Source organism: Pinus tabuliformis, chromosome 7, assembly GCF_031772625.1.
Source record: "Pinus tabuliformis cultivar Carrire ecotype Pingquan chromosome 7, CPIR1, whole genome shotgun sequence".
Taxonomy (NCBI): Eukaryota; Viridiplantae; Streptophyta; class Pinopsida; order Pinales; family Pinaceae; genus Pinus; species Pinus tabuliformis.
The window spans coordinates 1,899,304,192-1,899,324,000 of NC_142293.1; the positions used below are offsets into that span (position 1 = coordinate 1,899,304,192).

The following is a 19,809-nucleotide window of genomic DNA, read 5'->3' on the forward strand; positions in this document are numbered from 1 at the left end:
CATAGCTCGTATGGTAGACCTTACAAGGCCTATATGGCAAACAATACATAGCTCGTATGGAAAACATTCCATGGATCGTATGGAAAACATTCCATGGCTTCTATGTAGACATTCCATGGCTCATATGGAAGACATTCCATGGCTTCTATGGCAGACATTCCATGGCTCATATGGCAAACCTTCCATGGCTCGTATGGCAAACAATACATAGCTCATATGGCAGTCCTTGCATGGCTCGTATAGCAGACAATACATGGCTTCTATGGCAGACCTTCCATGGCTCGTATGTTAGATAGTACATGGCTTCTATGGCAGACATTCCACGGCTCGTATGGCAAACCTTCCATGGCTCGTATGGCAGACAATACATAGCTCGTATGGTAGACCTTACAAGGCCCATATCGCAAACAACACATAGCTCGTATGGAAAACATTCCATGGATCGTATGGCAAATAGTACATGGTTTCTATGGCAGACATTCCATGGCTCGTATGGCAGACCTTCCATGACTCGTATAGCACACAATATATATAGCTTGTATGGTAGACAATACACAGCTATATGGCAAACAATACATGGCTCGTATGGAAGACCTTCCATGGCTCATATGGAAAACTATACATGGCTTCTATAGCAAACATTCCATGGCTCATATGGCAGACCTTCCATGGCTCGAATGGCAAAAAATACATGGCTTCTATGGCAGACATTCCATGGCTCGCATGGCATACATTCCATGGCTTGTATGGCCAACCTTCCATGCAACGTATGCTAGACAATACACAACTCATATGGTAGACCTTCCATGGCTCGTATGGAAAATGGTATGTGGCTTCTATCACAGACATTCCATGGCTCATACGGAAAAATAATACATAGCTCGTATGGCAAATCTTCCAACGATCATATGGAAGAAATTCCATGGCTCATATGGCATACCTTCCATGGCTCATATTACAAATAGTACATGGCTTCTATGGCAGACATTCCATGGCTCGTATGGCAGACTTTCCATGGCTCGTATGGCAGACAATACAGAGATCGTATGGCAGACCTTCCATGGCTCGCATGGTAGACAATACATCGCTTCTATGGCAGACATTTCATGGATCATATGGCAGACCTTCCATGGCTTGTATGGCAGACATTCCATGGATCATATGGCAGACCTTCCACGGCTTGTATGGCAGACATTACATGGCTTCTATGGCATACATTCCATGGCTTGTATGCCAAACCTTCCATGGCTCATATGGCAAACAATATATAGCTTGTATTGAATACCTTCCAAGGCTCGTATGGTAGACAATACATGGGTTCTATGGAAGACATTCCATGGCTCTTATGTCAAACCTTCCATGGCTCGTATGGCAGCCAATATATGATTCGTATAGCTCCATATATTGGCTCGAATAACAAACTCACAATAGCATCAAATGTCAAACACTATAGATGTATGGCTTTGCTTCTATCTATGGCATGTCTATGGGACATGACTTCTATACTCATGGTATGACATTGCTTCTATATCCTTGTGTAATAAAAGGGCATGATTCATATGACATATGTGATACGATTATGTTCTTCTTTTGACAATATGATGACTGTGATCTATAAGGCGGTGATCATGATGGATAGAAGATGTGACATTGCATATGACAATGATATAATTGCAACTCTCTTGGACTTATCCCATTCAGTTCACAAACGAAGTTGTGAACTGACTTGGTTTGGCCCTTGGAGGCATGATGTAATGATGTTTCTCTCTATGGATGTACTTTGTATCTCAGTTGAACAATTGATGAATAACTAAGAAGAAGAATTTGCATGGGTTTTCCCCATTGTGGGGTTTTTCCCTAGTCTATGACCAAAAATCCCGATGTCCCTTTTGTGCATGCTTTTCTTTTGTTGTTCCTTTATGTTCCATTGCAATGTTGATATTGTTCCTTCTACTTAATTGTTAATGACATTAAGATGTTATGGGGTGAATGCGATATGAAAATGTTGAAAAGCTTAAAATGCAATTGTCAACAACAAAGAACAATCTAGCCCTAAGAAAAATTAACAATATCTACAGATTCTTATCAAAAACTTCTGATGCATTACATCCTTATCACTAGTGCACAGAAAAAGGTCTTCGTCCCAGTGTTTATTTTAGTTCGGGTGCCATACAAAAATGTGAATTAGAGAGGGATAATAAAACTCGGAATCTTCTCCTCAATCTTCATCAAGATTCTTCCCTTGACATTAGCATTTACTTTGAGCAGTCAAGACTTTCTTCATTAGGGCTCAACCAAAAAAGTTCGGATTACAAAACTTGGATCATGATGTCATTATATCAATACAAATATTCTTACTAGCATTTGTAGGATGGTATCACTGTAACTAGGATCCTCATAGGATTTGATGAGAATTGTGATTGCCTTAGACCTATAGAATGATCCCAGATTTTCATTCATAGGGATCATGACAACCACAACAGAACTTGGATCAATTACATGCTTTCATTAAGTTCATATTTCCTTAGGTCCACAATGTGCTTCAAAGAAACTCGCATCCATAGAAGCATAGTGCCACAGAGACACTTGCATGGCTTGCATGAACTACAGCCTCACAACCACACTTATTTACAAGACTATAGGAGCCTTTGTTCCACAAATTCCTTCCTCAATCACAATTCAATGAATGCCACATGATGCCACAAGTAACCCGCATGAGTGCCTGTTAATTTTAGGTATGTTCTATGCTTAGAGCAATTTAATTTCAATTTTCACAATTAGCAATCACATCAGTGTTAAAGTAAACTGCAGATAGAACATAAACATAAATCGCAGAAGACAAGCCAAGACAAGAGGACACAAGATGTGGCGCCCACCAGGGACAAACCCCAATATGGGGAAACCCTTGATCAATTCTTCTTTTATGTTCTTCAATAGTTCAGCAGAGGAAGGGAGAGAGATAGTACATTTACAACAGAAGTCAACATTTTGACTTTCTATATCTACATGAGATCAGTTGAAGACATGTTGCTTCAACTGATTCTCCAAGGTGACTCCTTCACCATTCACAGTGCTGCATCTCGTCCACTTGCTGCACCATGTTGCACTTATCATGACCATGCTATGCACTCCATGTTGTTGCTCCTGTCACTGAGTTGCTCCAATTATTGAGGTTGATCTGCACCCAATGACTTCATCATACAGCATCCATTATCACTTTGCTGCCCCCATCATGCTGCATCCTTGTTATCTGACTTATCCTCAACATAATAATACTAACCCATGACAATAGCTTTGTCCATCTCATGTTACAGCAGCATCATACAGCCCTCTAATAGCTTGAGATCTCAATAGTATTATACATGACAGCTCCATATATTATGCTAATAATCTGAGCCCTCAAATACCTATATGAAATGCTTGACTGTGGTGTTATGGCCTGCGGCCTAACACATAGTTTTCCGGTAGCAGCATAAACGTTATACTTGTTCTTCCAATGATACCCCAACAGGTTTGTTCCACTGCTCCTTTTAACTCAGCCTTCTAACAAGAAGAAACCACCCTCACACAGTTGTAACAGGGATGCTCAAACAGTCCCTTAACCTTGTTGTATTATGGTTCCTTCCACTGCGGCTAGGGCACAACAGAATCACGGTTGGAATGCGGCTTGAACAGCAGATCTGGTCTCCTTCTTACCAGCGTATCAGGGCCTCCTTATTACTGCATATAGGGCTATTGATCAGCCCTTCCTGTGTTGCGGATAAGGCCTCTTCATAACAGCAGATAAGGCCTCTTCCTTTACTGTGTATACGTGCCTCCTTTGCTGCATAAAAACCCTTGTTGACTGTGGCCTAGGGCACCCTTAAATGTGGCTAAGTCTCTCCTTTAGGACTGTGTATGAGAGCCTTCAGATGACAGCGTCTTACTCTCCTTTAGGACTGCTTATGGAAGCCTTCTAGGATAGCGGATTAGGGCATTCAATTTGTGTCTAGAATCTTTCCTTTACTGCGGCTAGGGTATGGCAAGATCTCCCTCAACTGCGGCTAGGATCCTCTCCCTTCAACTGCATCTTGATGTCTCCTCCATGACTGTAATTTAGGGCTGCGTATAAGGCCTTCACCTTCACTGCGTTTAGGGCATCATCTGTAGGCCAGCGTATACTCTTGGTGTCTCTCCTTCACCAAAACCCAAAGACGTGGAGAGGAGGAGATCACGTGAAGAGTAAGTGTCCCAAATGACTTCAAGTCCTCTTCTATTTATACTAAAAATGTAGAGATTGAATAGACGTGACTGTTGGGCTTCTGAGCCTACATAAGTTGCTGGTCGACTTGACAATTTGTCCATAATCAAAATAAATTCATATCTTCATAAATACTTATCGGAATCAAATGATCTTTAGATCAATCCTACACCTCTCAATGAGAGGGATCCATGAAAAATATTAGCTGCCATAAATAAGATGACCCACATGGAGTTTGGCCCTAGTTGCCAATTTTAACAGTGCCAAAAGCGGTCAAATGTAATTTGGGATTATCATCGCTTCATATAATAGATTCAGACCTTCAGTCCTTCTTAGAGACATGTCACAAGGGTCTTAGCCATTTACTACAAAGAGGACTCAAATCAAAGGACTTAACACAAAGATGCATCATTTCACAGTGTAACGATTTACATATCCAAAGTGCAACTTCATATATATATATATATATATATATACATATATATATATATATACATATATATATATATATATATACATATATATATATACAGAGAGAGAGAGAGAGAGATTCTAACCTCATAATTTCACATACTTTTCATAAAAAATGAGAACCTAAGGTTCACAAATTTGGAGCATCCTTCCAATTGGAGTTGGTGAATCAGGGTGTTGCAGCATCCTTTTAGTTGGAGCTGATAAATTAGGGGGTTGGAACTTCCTTCTAGTTGTTGCTGGAAAATCTTGAAAGTTGGAGCTTCCTATTGATGTAATCATTAAAGACCTATACTAAAAGCGTTCGGTGCTTTTTCTCCCGGAAGGGTTTCCACCTAAAAAATCTCTTATGTACTATCTCTGATGTTGTGCATTGTCGAATGGTGTTGTTTATTTTTGTTTTGATCTAATGGTAATGATACTTAATGCTCTGTGAAGTTTAAATTGACTAATTGAAGTGAAATATTGAGGAAAACCCCTCCCAATATTTCCAGTTGTTGGAAAATGCAAAGTGGTAGCTTATTGATTCTTATTTTCCTTCACCTTAATATTTGCTTCTAAACTTAGTTATTCTTCTTGTGTTCTTTAATTAGATCTCTTCTTGAAAATAATATCAAGAATGAAACAGCAATAATAGAGGTCACATAAATTAGGCTCTTAGCTAGGGAAAAATCCCTCCAAGGGAAAAACTCGGAAAACTCTCTTCTTATAGAATCTGCTTCAAAATTAGATACAAAGACCCAAACCCTAGACCAAGTACTTCTCCAAGTACCAAGTCAGCCCCTTCCACAAGTCCTTCCCTGATTATGCACCAACTACCTTCAAACTGCAACTTCGACCTACCAACTTCAATACTACTACTTGTCCTGCAACTTTGATCCTGCAATTTTGGCCTTGCAGCTTCTATGGAAACCCTAATCCAACCTCCTCCTAAGATCTACCTAGAACACGACAGCTCTTCCAAGATCAACGAGGTAAATGTAGGGTTTTCTCCCTTCCAGCTACGAGATTCTACACTTTGTTCTACTACAACTTGGACCTGCAACTTCGCCCTCCTTTTGTAGCACCAGAAACCCTAGAACTTCACAGTGTGAGAGATAGTGCCCAAAAACAAGATATTTCATCCTTCTTTCTTCCCTTAGACCTTTGCTCTTCCTTTTCAAGCTTCCCAGCTACAGATCAAACTCTTTCTTGAGACATCGAATTTGTGGAGCAAGAGTGTGCTAAATGAGGTCGAACTGCTTCTTTATATAGCCTTTCCGAGGGGTTGAATTCCCTCCTTTAGGCCAACTTGTAATTGTTAGGGCCGACTTGTACTTTTGGAGTTTCCAAGACTTTCTACTTCTAGACTCAAAATATGTTATGCTTCTTATCCTGCAAAGCGAGACCCAGACATAGAAATAGCGAAGAAAAGATACCGAGACACAAAATATGCGAAGAAAATATACCCAGAGCACAGAATAGCAAAGATTTTATTATCCAGAGAGAAATGTTCACAGGCCTCTTCGAGGGGGCAACCTCCAATAGAGCAGAGCTCGATTACCAAACAAGACACAATACTCCTCGCAGGGAGTCTCTATCCTTTATATATGACTCATACATGCAATACCACGAGCCAATATCGTGGATTTTATTAATACCACCTATCTAATACTACCGCCTATTTACCATCTAACTAATACTTCCGCCCATTTGCAACTAACTGTGGTCCCGTCACTAATTGCGGGTTAACCACTTACAATTATTAATATGGGCTTTATTGACTCTTGACTATGACGTGATCCCATGGCATAAATAAGGGGGTTAGGGTGGGACCCTAACATGCCCTCCCCCTTAAGACTAGCCTTGTCCTCAAGGCTGAAGCTGTGGAAACTGCTGAAGAATAGCGGCTGGTTCCCAAGTTGCATCTTCTGGCGAGGTGTCTTTCCATTTGACTAGGACCTCCTTAATCACGCGGCCACGCAGGTGCTTGTCTCGTGTGTCTAGAACTTGTTCAGGTTGAAGCCAAATTGATCCTTCTTCATTCAATTCAGGTAGACTGGTTTGAACTCGGCAATTGGTCCCAATCACTTTCTTGAGGCACGATACATGGAAAACTGGGTGGATTTTTGCTGTAGGTGGTAAAGCCAGCTTGTAAGCCACTTCTCCAATGCGCTGCAGTACTTGATATGGTCCGTAGAATTTTGGAGAGAGCTTTTGACAGCCCTTGTCTTTGAGTGATGTTTGCTTATATGGTTGCAGCTTCAAAAAGACCTGATCCCCTTCTTGAAATTGGCGCTCTGAGCGATGTTGGTCAGCCTGTTGCTTCATACGGTTCTGAGCTTGATGAAGATTCTCGCGCAAGTGGGCTATCATGGTTGCACGGTGTTGTAAGAGTTGATCCACTGCTTGTACTTTGGAGCACCCCGTGAGATAAGAAGTAGGGGACGGCGGAAGTTGTCCATAGACTGCTTCATAGGGAGTCATTTTGGTGGTGGCATGATAGTTGGTGTTATACCACCATTCCGCTAGAGGTAACCACTGTGCCCAAAGGTGTTGTTTTTCTGAAGTGAAACACCTAAGGTAAGTTTCTAGGCATTTGTTGACGGCTTCGGTTTGACCATCTGTTTGCGGATGATATGAAGTACTGAGTTTGAGTTGAGTGCCTTGTATTCTGAAGAGTTCCTGCCAAAAATTACTGGTGAAGATTGGGTCGCGGTCGGACACAATCGAAGTGGGCATGCCATGCAATTTGAAGATTTGATCCATGAAAGTTTGAGCAACCAAGGTAGGTGTGAATGGTTGTGGTAGAGCGCAGAAATGAGCATACTTTGATAGTCGGTCCACCACCACCATGATGACGGATTTGTTCCCAGATTTCGGAAGACCTGTAATGAAATCCATGGAGACCTCCATCCAAATTGACGCCGGAATGGGCAATGGTTGTAATGTACCTGGTGTGTTGACTGTTTCCCCCTTGTGGCGTTGACAGACGTCACATTCTGCTACAAAAGTAAGGATGTCCTGTTTCATGCCAGTCCAAAAAAATGATCTTCTGGTGCGAGCGTATGTCTTCTGAAAGCCCGAATGTCCTGCAATGGGAGAGGAGTGCAATTCTGCCAGAATGCGAGTTTTGAGGGTGGATGTTGGTGAGATGACCACTCTGTCCTTGTAGCGAAGAATATCATTCTGCCATGAGTAGCCCTTGCTGGAATTAGGATCTGCCTGTAATTGAGAGATGAGTTGAGAGAGCTCAGGATGTGAAAACCATTCCCTGCGAACCTCTTCAATCCAGTCTGGAATGGGGAGGGATATTGCAAGCAGAGTACTTTCCTCCTCAAATTGGCGTGACAAGGCATCTGCTACCCTGTTGTCTTTCCCTTTCTTGTAAATGATCTCATAATCATAACCCAGCATTTTGGCTAACCATCTATTTTGTTGGGGGGAAGAGAGGCGTTGCTCCAAAAAATATTTAAGACTGTGATGATCTGTGCAGATTTGGAAGCGTCGCCCCAACAAGTAAGGTCGCCAGGTCTCAACTGCATGTAAGATGGCCATCATTTCTTTCTCATAGGTGGATAGGCCCAAGTTCTTCCCACTTAGTTGTTGGCTAGTGAAGGCCAATGGTCGCCCTTCCTGCATTAAGACTGCTCCAATACCTGTTCCCGAAGCATCAGATTCAATGACAAATGTTTTTGTGAAGTCCGGTAGTGCTAAGACCGGAGTGGAACACATGGCGGTTTTGAGAGCAGTAAATGCCTGTTGTGCTGCTTCGTTCCAGAAGAAGGAATTTTTCTTGAGAAGTTGTGTCAGGGGCTTCGCTATGCGGCCATAGTTGCGGACAAATTTACGATAGTAGCCTGTAAGGCCCAAAAATCCTCTCAAGCTTTTCAAGGTCTTAGGTTGAGGCCATTCTTGCATTGCCTGGATCTTTTTGGGATCAACCTTGACACCTTCCCGACCCACAATGTGGCCTAAATACTCCACGTCTTCCCTGCCAAACGCACACTTAGACATTTTGACAAATAGTTTATGCTTGCTGAGCAGTTGCAAGAGGATATCTACATGCTTAAGATGTGCCGCCCAATTGCCACTATAGATGAGGATGTCATCGAAGAAGACCAGGACAAATTTTCTGAGATATGGTTTGAGGAGGTGATTCATAAGGCTCTGAAAAGTAGAGGGGGCATTACAGAGACCAAATGGCATGACCAAGAACTCATAATGGCCTTCATGAGTTCTGAAAGCTGTCTTGGGGATGTCAACTTCCTTCATGCGAATTTGGTGGTAGCCTGAGCGAAGATCTAATTTGGTGAAGAACTGGGCCCCATTGAGTTCGTCCAGCAAATCGTCCACCACTGGAATGGGGAATTTATCCTTGACTGTTAACTTATTGAGGGCCCTGAAGTCGGGACACATTCGCCACTCCCCATCTTTCTTGAGGACCATGACGACTGGAGATGAGTAAGGACTAATACTAGGACGAATGACACCTGCTTCCAGCAATTCCTTGATGATTTTTTCGATTTCATTCTTTTGGGTGAACGGATGTCTGTACGGCCGCACATTTGGGGGTTGGGCCCCTGGGACCAATGTGATGCTATGGTCATGTTCCCCTCGCGATGGTGGAAGTTCATGAGGTTTGTCGAAGATCGTCCGATGTTTATTCAAAATCTGTTGCATCTCTGGATGAATTGGTGAAGACATGGTATCTACCATCTGGATGGCATTAAATTGAGCTACTACTCCATGATGGCCCTTTTTTAACAATTTTTCCATACGATGTGAGCTTATGATCGAAGGGTCTCCCGCTTGTAGCCCACGGAGAGTATGTGTGTAGTCGTTCTGCTTAAAACTCATATATAACTCCTTGAAATCCATTGTGATTGGCCCAAGAGTGCGGAGCCATTCCGCACCTAGGACAATGTCGCAACCCCCCATGTGTATTGCAAACAAGTGGGTTTTCAAGTGATAATCCCCCATTTGAATTTTGACATTGTCACAGCGACCTGCACATTTCATTGTGCCTCCATCTGCAATCTGGACTTGAAAGTTAGAAACTGCTCGGACATAACAATGTGCTGCTTCAGCGATCTTTTGGTGGATGAAATTATGGGTGCTTCCACTATCAATCAAAACTATTAGTGGCCGATGTTTAAGATAACCCCTGATTTTGAGAGTTTGAGGTGAAGAAATTCCTGCCAGTGCATGTAGCGAAATCATGGGTTCATCAGATACCATCTCCTGTTGGTTATCTTCGTCGGTCTCCTCTGGTTCCTCAAGTGTTGGATCTTCCTCTGTTTGGCTGGAGTCAGTGGCATCTATTTGAAAAAACTTGTGCTCTTTGCATTTATGACCCGGGGAATATTTTTCATCACAGTAGTAACATAGTCCCTGCTTCCTTCTTTCGGCCATTTCTGCAGGTGTCACCTTTTGAATCTTGAGTGTTTGGGTCATATTGGGGGCTTGTAGGGAACGCCCTTTAGCGGGAAAGTTGGGGCGGCTGGATTGAGCAGCTAAGGATCGTTCCACTTTACGGGCTACCTGGCAAGCCTCGTTCCATGTGGGGGGGTGGTGGAGTAAAACCTGAGCTTTGATGGCTTCTTTAAGACCACTGACAAAGCATTCCATGTAGAATTCATCTGTGAGACCCTTAGTGCGGAAAGCTAATGCTTCAAAAGCTGTAATATATTCATCCACTGAACCTGTTTGTCGGAGCTTAGTGAGACGACCCAAAAAAGAGTCTTCCTGTTCAAAGCGATTTCGAAGAGCTTTGGTAAATTGGCCCCAATTCTTAAATTGTCCATTGCAACGCTCATACCATTCCTTCCATTGCCAACGTTCACTGTCCAAGTACATGGTGCCCACCATAAGTTTAGTCCCCTCCTCTATGATATGATTCAAAAAAAAATACTGCTCCATTTGTGCTAGCCATGCAGACGTGTGAGATCCGTCAAATTTAGGCATATCCAACTTGGGAGGTCTCTGATTGGGTGGTGGATGGGTGTGCCAGAGGTGAGGAGAGTGGCTAGACTCCCCCTCATGGTATTCATGACCCTTATATGCCTCATCGTGTGCTGGCTCCTTGTCCTTCAGATCGTTCATCATGCCTTCGAATCCTCTAAGATGCTTTTCGAGGGTTGCCACTGTAGAGTGTAGGTGGTCCAGCTTTGCTTCTAGTTGGTCTATCTTTTCATTGGCCATTGCTTGAGCACGAGTTTCTACCATACACCCGTCTGATGAAAATTTGGGACCGCCGAAAAATTTCACTTAAAATTGAATGGTACCACCTTGCTCAGCTCGTCGTCCCGATTCTGATGGGCTAGGTTACCAATAAGCGCCCTGGAAGATCTCAGACTCTTTTTTTTTTTTTTTTTTTTTTTTTTTTTTTTTTTTTTTTTTTTTTTTTTTTTTTTTTTTTTTTTTTTTTGGAAAACTCCTAACGGAGTTTTACTCCTTTCTGATCAATACTGCAGTCACCAAATCCTCAAAATGTCAATGCCACCAAAAGTCCTGCGAAAATCATATGCAGGTACAGGAACCCTTCGCAACTACTCCGATCTGATGGATCTGAGATATCTGAATGGTGGAACACTGCTGCTGCTGATCTGAGATATCTGAATGGTGGAACACTGCTGCTGCTGATCTGAAATATGCGATCTAAGAGATCTGAATGGTTGAACAACTGCCGCTCCTGACTGGAATAGATAATGTGTGATCCCCCAATAGAAAATGGAACTATGGTCTTGGGGAGTGTCAGGTGCTACAGATCGCAATATACATAAGGGTCTGACAGTAGTACTCGGCCCAATGTTTCAGGGCTCTAACTAAGGAGGATCGACCGTACCCTTAGCCGTACCACCCGACTACCCTATCGTACGGGCGAGTAATCTCTCCGAGTGCTGTTCTCGGTGTACTGTAGCAACAAGACGGCCGAAGGATTATCTAAGGCGAGGTTTCAAGGGAGCTAGGGGGCTTCCTATATACCCAGAGGGTACGTGGAAGACAGTCCGTGCGCGGTTCTGTCTAATGCGCTACTACTCGAAGGGGTACCCACAGGGGTTACAAGGGAGTCCAACAGACGTGACCACCTCTTGTATTTCCTGCGTGCATGCCTCCCCAAATCCGCAGGTTTATGCGCTTAACGACAGATCCCGTGGTTTAAAGACGCCGGAACACGTCTCTAGCCTAAAAAAATTTGCTAAAATTTGGCGATCCCACCGAGCCCTGGAAAGTGCTCTGATACCACTTGTTATGCTTCTTATCCTGCAAAGCGAGACCCAGACATAGAAATAGCGAAGAAAAGATACCGAGACACAAAATATGCGAAGAAAATATACCCAGAGCACAGAATAGCAAAGATTTTATTATCCAGAGAGAAATGTTCACAGGCCTCTTCGAGGGGGCAACCTCCAATAGAGCAGAGCTCGATTACCAAACAAGACACAATACTCCTCGCAGGGAGTCTCTATCCTTTATATATGACTCATACATGCAATACCACGAGCCAATATCGTGGATTTTATTAATACCACCTATCTAATACTACCGCCTATTTACCATCTAACTAATACTTCCGCCCATTTGCAACTAACTGTGGTCCCGTCACTAATTGCGGGTTAACCACTTACAATTATTAATATGGGCTTTATTGACTCTTGACTATGACGTGATCCCATGGCATAAATAAGGGGGTTAGGGTGGGACCCTAACAAAATAAATTCTTTTTATAATTACATTTTTCCTAGAAGGGTCTTATAAACATGATGTTGACTCTTTTGACTCGTGACAATAAATCCTAAGACCCAGCAAAACCTAGAAACACGAAGAACGTGCTTTTACCTAGAAGACCATCAATAAAGAGCATGAAACCCATGATTTACAATAATAATTTTTTCTTTTCTTCTCTTGTTTGTTAAATAGGATACATATTGAAATGAGTACAACAATAATGAAAACTGAAACTAGTTACATTTTCAACACCAGCAACCTCAGATGCATGCACCCAAGGATTTTCAACCAGTCTCTCGACTAATACAATCTCAATCACCTCACTGCTTGTCGCTACACCACACAACTGTGGGGCCACAATTATTTTAATATTAACTTTATAACATGACAAAAACAAAATAATTCAGGTCTAATTAAACATGAAAAGGTACCTAATTTTAAGATTAATTTTACAAAAACAAAACGATTCAAAACTTATTTTACATGAACAAAAGGGCATAGAAACTATCGACTTCAACTAGGAAAATCAGAAGGTAGAGAATCATATGACATCAATTGGTATGCATGCTGAAATTTGAAACTTCCCTACAACTTAAGTTTTACAAAGTTATTTTGGCATTGTGCGTGGCAAATTGTATGTTTATTCACAACTGAATTTCAATTTTAAAAAAATTGTACTAATTGATCTATTTCAATCAATTTTACATACTATTGTACCAGATTATAGGTTAAATATTTTTCATTTTAAGTTCTAAAATATGCTTACTTCCCCATACGTTATGGCCATGCCTCTAAGATTTCAAAGACACCTATTCAACCATCAACATGTCAATTTTAAGACACTATGAAAAACACGAATAAGCATAACTTCCACACACAAAGAAAACAAATGAGATGTAAAATTAAATAAAAACAGGGCATTAACTTAGAGAAAACAAAGAGAACCTAAACACACACAATTCTGTAAATTTGCCTAAATGTTTTAAGAGTAGATCGGGACCGCAAGGAAGAGCAAATATGTTCATTTCTCCATTTACAAGACCATAAATCGCTAGTCTGCCATTCTTTCTGTCAATCACGTGACATAATGACACATTACAACACAATACAATAATCACAAGTTTGAGCTAAACAAATCATCCGATCCTATTCCTGGAAGAAAACAAATCTAAAAATGCTTGAAAATTAGTATTACTTACCCCTAAAAGACTACGATGAACTGGATTCCAATGATGGCACCACTGCACTAGAAAGTTCAAGTCGAGATACACGCAGAGCACCAATCAAGTGTTCAGGTAGCTCATCCATGCTATTTCCCTGCATTCACAAAGTTTGGTCCTAACATGGTGATCACTTATTGATTATAAAAGAAAGGAAATAAAATATTTGGCATGAAGTTTTAAATATTATGGACCTGAAGTACGTATGCATGCTAATTCAAAATAACATTTATCAAGAAATGAAAGATCTTAAGGATATCAATCTTGGCATTTTCACCATATGTAACAATGATCGAAATATCACAGATGGGTTATGGCATTCAAGGAATTTAAACCAACGTAAACTGCTAAGTCTAGAAAAATAAATGGAAAGGTGCAAATATTGTCCAAGGCATTTTAAGTAAAACATGTTTTCATACTCGAATACTTCTGGCTAATTGGCTGTAAAATGAGCAAGGTTTTAAAAACCGGCCTAGTCTGAACTGGAACCAGCCTAACCAGCCGGTTGGATAGGGCCAAGGATTAACACAGACCGGTGGATCAGTTTGTACCGGTTTGATATCAAACTGGTACAATCTCATCTAAACTGGAGGGTCCCATCACATACCAGCCAAGCAGGTCACATATCCCACACATTTGGATTTGAGAGGATAGAGAAGACTCAGCCAGCAGAGTTTGATGCTCATTTTGGAGTTGATGCCATGGATTTGGGGAGGGGCTGATCCCAATGTAAATCTAGTAGTCGGGGTAGGAGCCGAACAAAGATAAGCACCGAGCATGGCACATGCAAGCACTAGTCATGCAGATCAGCCAACTTGTTCTTTTGCTATGATTGGTACTACTACAGTTACTACCTAAGTCACATGACACGGAGGACACGTAAATACGAGTATTCAATACGAAACGCAGCGACCTGGAAACAGGACACGGAGGACACGTTTTATATATATTTAATAAAAATATATATATATATAGATATACCGAAATATAGTTTTTTATCCATATTAATTTGTGAAGTGAAATATTATTTGTTGTTTTCTGATGCAAATTAATATTTCATATCAACCCCAAGGCTGAAAGTTCATAGGAATCAGATCTGGGAAACATCTAGTAAGAGATGAAATTTTGGTTTTGCATTAATTGCCATAGACTGAAATTTCAACGGGATAGAGGTGAATTAACTTTCCCAAGGCCATTTTGTTTCTTCCTGAGAACATTGTTGATGTAATGGGTAATAAGAAAAACCCAGGATAGAGCTAAATCAGCCCAACGCTTGGGTGTCATTTCTGTTACAAGTTAGAATGAAGGTTTTTTTTTGTTTGTAAATCAGGTTATAGCTATGCTGCACTGTTAAAATAAAAGCTCCCAACTATTGCTGTTGCATTTATTGTGTTGATTTGCATCATGGGTGTTCAATGAGATTCGTTGGATCTAGTTTAAATGGCCAATAAATCTACTTCCTGGAGTTTGCAGTTATGGGAAAAAGCTTATAAACAACGCTCCCTTAGTGGCAAATCCATTTTCCCTGAGTTGTTTATCATGCAGAATTAAATAATGGTGCTTGTGGTTTAAAATATCACTTCTATGGCTAAAATCTATTGAATCCCCATGTTGTTTTGGCCTGTTGGTCACTCCCAAGCCTTTTTTAGTTTTTTGAAGCTACCACGATGCATCTTCTTGAACCTGCCTTTGCATTCCAAGACGATATCCGATTTGTTGAGTGTGTAGCCCCCAAGACCTGAGAGCTGGCCTGAATGTCTAAAGCAGTGTCGGAGGATTTCCTAAATCCTGACATTTGTCCTTGTTAGAGTAGGTACATCTCAGGGGACAATAGTTGGCATGTGACTTGTTAGTACCCTGAGGCATTCACTGGTGGTGGTTGAGGTATTACGTTTTCTGTGGAAGTTGGGCCTTATTTACCTATGATTCAGGCAGCTAGGCTTTAAATTACATTTTTTTGCGGGGTACATATTCAACCTGTCAAAAAACATTAGGGCCACATTTTCTACCAACGAAATACGTGTTTTCCTAATGCAGGACACGACGAAAACCAGCGAATACGTTTTCCATTTTCCAGGACACGATAAAAACCGTATTCGACACGTATTAGGGCCGTTTTTGTGTCCAGTACATAAAATACGAGACACGGGACCCTAGAGGATGTGTCCTGTGACTTAGGTTACTAATAATACTACTGAGGTTGCAGTTGTCTCTCAGGAGTCTGAGGAGTTTGAAGGCTGAGCTAGATGATGTTTATGTAGCTCTTGCGGATGATCCCATTTCTGGTTGTGGCAATGAGTTTGACGAGTGATCATGTTGATCAGTGATTTGTAGTAGGCCAATGGTCCAGTACCTTGTAGCATGACTTTCGGACTCTAAAGGCTATTCAGAGCCTCGTTGATTATGGCTTATGACGCTAATAAGTATTGCACTCGATGCTACTTTTATATATTCAATATTACATGGTATTATGGTATCTAGATGAACAATCTTTGCATCTTTTGTTTCAAATGGTTTAGAATCATGGTTTGGAATCTTAAATATATTTTTCATTAAATTATTTTATGTATTTTTTAAAAAGCAGTTCAATGAACCTGAGTTGATCCGAGTCCAAGTCGAAATCTAGTTTCATAGGTCCCTAAGTAGAAGACAGGTTTTTAGATTTTAGAACTATGGATACTCCAAGGTCCATATTTTGATGATTGTAGCATCGGACAGGCACTTCCGACAGGCCTAAGCGTCTAGAAGTGTGGAAGTCATCCAAAGCCTTCAACCTTAGCAAATTCACTTTAAAGGAATAATTAAACTAAAGTGATTTTCCTAAAAAGTGAGTTTAATCTAATGAAATGCAAAGGTTTATGCATTACAGAATTAGATTAATCTTAATCGTTGATCTCAATTGCAGAGAGATCCAATCTCAACCATCAATGGCTTTGGAGATTAGTGTTATGGATTCAGTCAATAACTCAAGCTTATCAAAACATGGGCAGGTGAAGAACAAAGACACACAATGAAAACAATAAACAATGAGTGTTTGAGTGAAAAAGGACAATGATTCAAGGAGATCTCAACAAAGGTGAAGGAGCGCTTTCATCTAGAGATCAAGTCCAAGGGACAAAATCTACACAAGAGAAATTCTACAGCAGAGTCATTCTACACAGAGGCCATACAACAGGTTTGCAAAGACAACAGCAAGCAACTGCAAGAGGCAGGTCGTACGTGGGTTTTTAAGGCTGTCAACGCCAAGTGAAGGTCTTGGAAAGTCATACATGTGACGGGGCAATTGTACAACAGTGTACGGCTACCGTTCATGTGATGTACAACCCATACAACACACATAGGCTGAGCAAACAGCAAGTTTCTGGGTGATTTATAGGATATTCTGAGGGTCATACAGCTGTACAAGTGCCCAAAAAATTCTTTTTTTTTGCTGTAATTGCATTTCTCCTCAGTAGGCAACTTATTTGCCAAGTTGGGAATCCCTTGTATGCTAAGAATTTAATTTAATGAATGGAGAATTTTGAAGGGAAGATATCCTATGTGTGATATACGTGTGGTATCTCCTACAGCCCCTATTCTAAGTTTTGAGACCAAGGGTTCTAAGTTCTGAGTTCAAGGGTTACAGGCTTGCAGTTCTAAGTCCACAGTTCGAGGGCTCTACTACTTTTTAGCAGGATGTGCAAAATTTGTGGCCTCCTTTTTAAGAAAAATATTGCCAGAGAGCATATCGTCATCTATTGGGTGACTATCAGTCTGGCATGAAGTCATGCATTTGTTCACATGAACAAGAAGTTGAAATTGCTCAAGCTTACGAATCTCACAACTTTAGAATCTAATCACTACGACATTTACTTTTATGAAGATAAACTCTATAGTTAAAATTTAGACTATGTTATAAGACTTTAGTTTAAGCTTTAATTGTTTAAATAGATCTAATTGCTATCATGTCCATTGTTCAATATTTATTGTTTACTAAAATTATTTGACTTTGACAATTTTCCAATTGAGTATTTATTATTTAACTAGTTCAATGTTTATTTCAACATGCTATAATTCTACTTATATCCATATAGTGAATTTTAAAATTTTATAGTTATTATTATTATTGTTATTTCCATCCCATGCTGTCATCCTCAGGAAAAAAATGGGGGTGTTCTCCAGATGTCCCAAATTCTTTTAACCCCATCCCAAACGTCTCCCAATCCCAAAATCCAATACAACATAGGGAATAACTCAATATCTAGGGCTTACTAAGAGGTTTTAGGTTAACATGGGGCTTATAGGCTTATCATGGAGCTTATGTAGACTTACTCATCGACTCAAAATTATAAAGGTGGTGCAACAAAGAAGGAAATAACACAGTGGCTCAATTGCGCAGAGAGACGAAGGAGTCACTCAGTGTGCAAGCCAAGAAAGCAAAAGAAGATAGCGCATTAAATCTCAAGGGAGTCACACTCAACCAAGACACATATTTGCCATATGAATTCTGGGGCAATCATATAGGGCCATACACAAGAGGAGATCAACCTAGAAAAGGGCGATATGATCTCAGTGTAGGCGTTGTACGTACAATAACTAGAGGAGAGTTGCTACAATTTTCCATTTTCCAATGGGCATGTTTTCCTTAGTTGACGAGCCCTTGTAAGTTTTGAGAAAATGAAAAACCGATTTGAAGGCCTGTAAAAGTTTGTCTGTGTATTTGGAAACTTATTTTTGTTTCCACTGGTTTATTTTACAGACATTATGTGATTAATTCTGCGATCAAACTTTACCTATTTAAAATTAAAATTCTGAGAGTAATTAAGGAAATTCTTTACCTAGGGTTTGAATATTTAACATGGCATCAAAGTTGGGTCTCTAATTGAAGTTTCCAAGTATTTACAACAGTTATTTTCAGTAAGTGTTTGAAGGACCAAGCACATTTGCAAGATAGTTTGTGTAGATCTTGGAAGATATCATCACCAAATCTTAATATTTGAGGACAGATTTGATGGAGCCTCAAATTTTTTGTCAAGAAAGTTAGGCTTACATTATTGTCGGACGAAAACAATCTCTAGGATATTGTTGAACATGTAGTTCCATTGCCGACAGATATGCAAAAATTAGTAGCCAGAAAAAAGGAGGTTAAAGCCAAGCAAATGATCTTGGATGAAGTGAACGATAACTTGATTCCTCACATTTCCAAGAATAGTACGGCCTAGGAGATATCTAACACCCGGGTAAACCTCTACTAGAGCAAGAACATTAACCAGGGATAATCCTGAGAAACAAGCTTAGATCCATAGAGATGTCCAAATCTAGCCCAGTTACTAGTTACCTCTCGAAAATCATTTAGATACATGATCAGCTTGCAACAAACAAGGGAGAAGATGGAGGATGTGAAGTTAGTGAGCATTGTGTTGAAAGGTTTCCCAAGTTCCTACGAGCCATTTGTCAAAGGGATTTTTGCTCACAAAAAGCTTCCAAACTGTGAGAGAGAGTGGGACAACTGTATCCAAGAGCAGACTCAAATCAAGTCTATAACTAAAAAGAAGGGAGGTGATGAGAACCTAGCCTTAATCAGTCAAACGAAGAAGGGAAACGGAAAGGGTTTCAGTAAACGTAAACGTAAGGTTAAGGGTGAGGATTCGGCCTTCTAATCAAAGAAGTAGAAGGACTTGAGTAAAATCAAGAGTTTCATATGTCATAATCATGAACATTATGCATCACAATACCCAGTCAAGAAGAAGAGAAAAGCGAAACAATAGCATAAGAAAGTAGCGGCCTTCGGAAAAATTTAGATGAGCAAGTTTGCCACAAAGATTGAGAAGGGTTTCTCATTAGTTTCTTACCTTTGTACGAGCACAATTCCTGGTAACATCTCGTATGCGGACAATGGGCCATCTCATCATATGACATCATCCCGAGGTTGTTTACAAGTCTAATAGAGCAGGAATCAGCAATACAAGTGGAGCATGGTGATGATGCAAAATATTCAATAGTGATGATACCAAGTATTCAATAGTTGGAGTTCGTATGATATCTTTCCAACTCGAGACAAGTAACTTTTTGGATTTAAAGGACCTACTTTATGTTCTAGTGATCAAGAAAAATTTGCTTTCAATTTCAATCAGGAAGAATAATTGTTTTGGCATAGAATTCAAGAAAAGGCAAGTAGTTATCCAACCA

General features: G+C 40.5%; 1 protein-coding gene across 5 annotated transcripts in view; it reads right to left on the reverse strand.

The window, feature by feature from the left end:
* Positions 1–19,809, reverse strand: part of LOC149256069 (protein ENHANCED DISEASE RESISTANCE 2-like) — a 313,045-nt gene that overhangs the window by 35,345 nt on the left and 257,891 nt on the right. For all 5 annotated transcript variants that reach the window (XR_016267267.1, XR_016267266.1, XR_016267268.1 and 2 more), the window contains exon 22: positions 13,621–13,738. Coding sequence is in view for 2 of the 5 variants with exons in the window: in XM_089460657.1 (XP_089316783.1) it covers positions 13,631–13,738 (108 nt within the window). In the remaining 3 variants the exon portion in view is untranslated. The remainder of the gene's footprint in view (positions 1–13,620; positions 13,739–19,809) is intronic.